The 4082-nt window shown below is 41.1% G+C and overlaps 1 protein-coding gene and 1 long non-coding RNA gene across 2 annotated transcripts; both read left to right on the top strand.

Annotated features, from left to right (window-relative positions):
* The first annotated feature begins 15 nt into the window (after positions 1 to 15).
* LOC117118681 lies at positions 16 to 2371 on the top strand. The gene is made up of 2 exons (XM_033263348.1): positions 16 to 690; positions 2178 to 2371. Exons 1-2 carry the CDS (start codon positions 147 to 149, stop codon positions 2369 to 2371), a joined length of 738 nt encoding a protein of 245 aa, XP_033119239.1. The 5' UTR covers positions 16 to 146.
* Positions 2372 to 2420: 49 nt separating this feature from the next.
* Positions 2421 to 4076, top strand: LOC117118682. Its single transcript, XR_004447079.1, has 3 exons — positions 2421 to 2576; positions 2814 to 3003; positions 3196 to 4076. It is a non-coding gene; the product is annotated as an uncharacterized LOC117118682 (long non-coding RNA).
* The last annotated feature ends 6 nt before the right edge of the window (positions 4077 to 4082 follow it).

A 4082-nucleotide genomic window follows, 5' to 3' on the forward strand; every position in this document is an offset into this window, starting at 1 on the left:
ATAGTGCAGATTCTGTCGATGACCCAGTTAGTGACGCATTAGAGCCTTCTGCTCTGAGAGTTCAGATCAGACAGTCCCCATATCTAGACGCGTTTCACCAACATCATACCGTTCGAATCACAGTCGACAGTGGGGCAACAGGTAACATGATATCAGTTTTCACAGCCACTGTATTAGGTGCATCCATCAAAACTAGCTCCCAGTCCGCCCATCAGGCAGACGGATCATCCCCACTCATTGTCATAGGCGAAACCTCTATTGTGTTTACTAGGGACGGCAAGGAATTTAAATTTGAAGGTCTTGTTGTCGAGAAACTCGATGTGGACGTACTCGCGGGCACCCCATTTATGGAGTTGAATGACATAGCCATTCGTCCAGCTAGGAGACAAATAATTCTGGGCGACGGAACTACCTATGTATATGGGTCCCGTCCTATACATCCTAGTCCTCCTAGCGTGCGCCGCGCATGCGTTCTGCGCGCTCCAGAGGGAGAAACTACTATTTGGCCTGGCGACTTTATTGAGTTAGATTTACCACCTGACTTCTCCCAGAATGATGATGTTTTTGCTCTTGAGCCTCGTGACACTTCTGCACTTTTAAGATCCTGGCCCCCGTACGTCGTTATTTCTAGTGTAGCTGGTAGAGTCCGTATCCCCAATTTTACCAACAGGCCCCAGGTTGTAAAGCGACATGAGCATTTCTGCCAAGTTCGCCCAACATATTTCCCACCAGCGGAGACCTCTACACCGCCTCCAAGTTACATAGCTAAGCCTATTTCTGTTTCGGCTCATTCTGATAAAGTTAAGTTGGACCCAGATAATATTGTACCCCAGGATATAAAATCAAAGTTCCATTCTGTCCTTATTGAGTAAGACTCCGTCTTTGACCCTGTGATTAAGGCATACAACGGCTCAGTTGGTCCATTTCAGGCAGTAGTCAACATGGGACCCGTTCTGCCTCCTCAACGAAAGGGTCGAGTTCCTCAGTATTCTCGTGACAACTTATACACATCTAGATGTGTATAAGAGACAGCTTCCACTCACAGTTAATCTCGGCATATAGCATAATTATCCAATCCTGAAGCTCTATGATCCCTTCTTTCTTGGTCAAGAAGGAAAGCGGTGGTTTCCGTCTTGTCACAGCATTTGCTGAAGTCGGACGTTACGCAAAGCCCCAACCCTCACTAATGCCTGATGTTAATTCCGTCCTTAGAAATATTGTCAAATGGAAACACCTCATTACCACTGACTTAACTAAAGCCTTTTACCAAATACCCTTGTCTCGAGAGTCCATGAAATATTGCGGCGTAGCAACGCCATTTCGTGGCGCTCGCTGCGCCATGGGTATGCCCGGGTCTGAGACAGCCCTCGAAGAGCTTACATGTCGCGTGCTGGGAGACTTGATCGAGGAGGGTGTGGTTGCCAAACTTGCCGACGACCTGTATTGTGGTGGGGATAGTTATGATGAACTGCTTTATAACTGGCGGCGGCTTCTACAGTGCATCTACAAATGTGGCCTGCGACTTTCTGCTGGTAAAACCAGTATCTGTCCAAAAACCACAACTATTCTGGGATGGACATGGTCTCTAGGGTCTATTCAGGCAAACCCACATCGTATATCTACATTACAATCTTGCATTCCACCACAGACTGTTAAGGGTTTGCGTTCATTTATTGGCGCATACAATGTGTTAGCGCGCGTTATTCCCCAATGTGCTTCCTTCCTCGCTCCCTTAGAGGAGGCAATCGCTGGCCTACAGTCCAAGGAAGCTATATGCTGGAGTGATGCTTTACATGAAGCCTTCAAAACTGCACAGAATGCACTTTCTTCTAATAAGCTTATTATGCTACCACGTCCTGATGACCAACTGTGGATTGTCACAGATGGTGCTGTTAAGAATTTTGGTATGGGGGAAACGTTGTATGTCACACGCCATGACAAGCTTCATCTTCATTCTTATAGGTTTAGGTTTATCTTCGTTTCAATACTGTCTGTTTGAGTTTGTTCATAATCACTTTTCTGTCAACAACTCATATTTATTATGCTCTACTTAATGTCCGGAGGTTATAATCACGCTTGTACTATTGTGATTGACACGTTCTAATCTGTAATAATCTTAAATGTAGTACTGAGTCTGTCTCTTATACACATCTAGATGTGTATAAGAGACAGGTGACATGAGCATTTCTGCCAAGTTCGCCCAACCTATGTCCCACCAGCGGAGACCTCTACACCGCCTCCAAGTTACATAGCTAAGCCTATTTCTGTTTCGGCTCATTCTGATAAAGTTAAGTTGGACCCAGATAATATTGTACCCCAGGATATAAAATCAAAGTTCCATTCTGTCCTTATCGAGTACGACTCCGTCTAGATGTGTATAAGAGACAGCTATGGGCGGTCTCTCGATACTCCATCTTGGATTGATCGGACCGTTGTTTTGTTGGCTGTAATAAAGCTTTGTTGTACACTACTGCTAGTGTGTCCGATTGTAGTCTTTGTACTGTGGTTGTTTCTTTTCCCCACTGGCGCTGCACACGTTATTTTGACAGTATGCAGTTCGTTATTTTGTGTATTGCGTAAGTGTATATTATAATCTGTAGTTAATTTAATTGAATGATATGTGTGCATTGATACAATAAGTTATAAGTATGTTATATTATAATATGTAGTTAATTCATGTCCGTATTCGACTAATGCCGGTATTGAATGCATTGTTAATGCTGTACATTTACATGAGTTGTTATTATTGTTACTGTACATTCCGCTAATGGGGAGTGATTGTTATTACTTATAATCGTTATATTCTTGTTTAGTGAAGTGAAGTTATGGAAGTTTTGGTGGCCAGTAATAGTCTGAAGTTACAGAATTTTTGGTGGCCATTATTAGTCTGTAGTTAACAGAAGTTTGTTGGAGCGTCCAATAGTCTGTAGGTTCAGAAGTGTTGTTGGAGCGTGCAATAGTCGTAGTTTACAGACTGGTGCATTAAGCAGACTCTAGCTTGAGGTAAATACAAGTTATTACACCATTTTAATAGGCTATGCTATTTAATCTTCAAATTGTTTCTGATGTTGGTGTGTTGCCAGGTTATATCAGAAATTTTGTTAAATTGTATAACTTGCCTAATGTTGTTATGCTTGATATACTATATAATTATAACGCATTATATAATTCTTGTTTGGAATATATATTTTGTAGGGTTTTGTTTCGTATAGTTCGCTTTGGTTTATGTGCAAATAAAGCGTTGAATGCTACACACAGATGTCTTTTGATTGATTACCAACCGAGTCTAAACTACTCAAGGAATATTGTACCTCCCTTTTCAATATCTTTCTAAAGTCGAACCACGACAAACTGCTGCGAGCAGAGTACAAGAGGCATCGTGCATCTATTTGTGGAACTTCTACGCGTCAGTACAAGACTTTAGTGATATTATCAGCCCTTGAGTTGGAGATGATATCATGGACAGATAAGAACTTTACATTTGATTCATTTTGTTGTATTACTGAATGAATAGAGAAGATAATGTGAATTGTTATTATGTTGAAGGTAATAGCATTTCTATTTGGATAATAATGTTATAATGTTATTGGGTAATCACTTTATTATGAATAGGCCTGTTACTCTTGGTGAGCTCTGAATCGTTGCCTTGATGTGACTGTAATGAGTGAAATTGATAATTATTAATTGTTTAATTCTCACGGTACGGTTTATCGATATCTTATTTAACTGTTTGTAATCAGAATTGCATGTATAGGTCCATTTGTTATATTGCGATATGCCTAAATCTGAGAAACTTGCTTTGGTTTTGGTGGCATGATTGCTGCGTTCACTGATGTGTTAAAAGGTGTGAATGTTAAGTCCCACCTCCTATTAAAATTTCTAAATTTAAGGTCACCCTAAAGCCACTGGAGATATTACATTGTGTGAGTGGCTTGAGGATTTTGAGACTTGCTGTGCGCATTATCAGTTGGATGGAGATGTAAAGTATGATGCCATGGTTAGTCATTTGGGGGGATCTGCTAAAGATGAAGTGCATTATCAAATGTCTGTATTAGATTTTGGAAAAAGATGTGAAGAAAGCG

Source organism: Anneissia japonica, unplaced genomic scaffold (assembly GCF_011630105.1).
Source record: "Anneissia japonica isolate Jap-2015-1 unplaced genomic scaffold, ASM1163010v1 scaffold5022_len4127_cov103, whole genome shotgun sequence".
In the NCBI taxonomy this organism is placed as follows: domain Eukaryota; kingdom Metazoa; phylum Echinodermata; class Crinoidea; order Comatulida; family Comatulidae; genus Anneissia; species Anneissia japonica.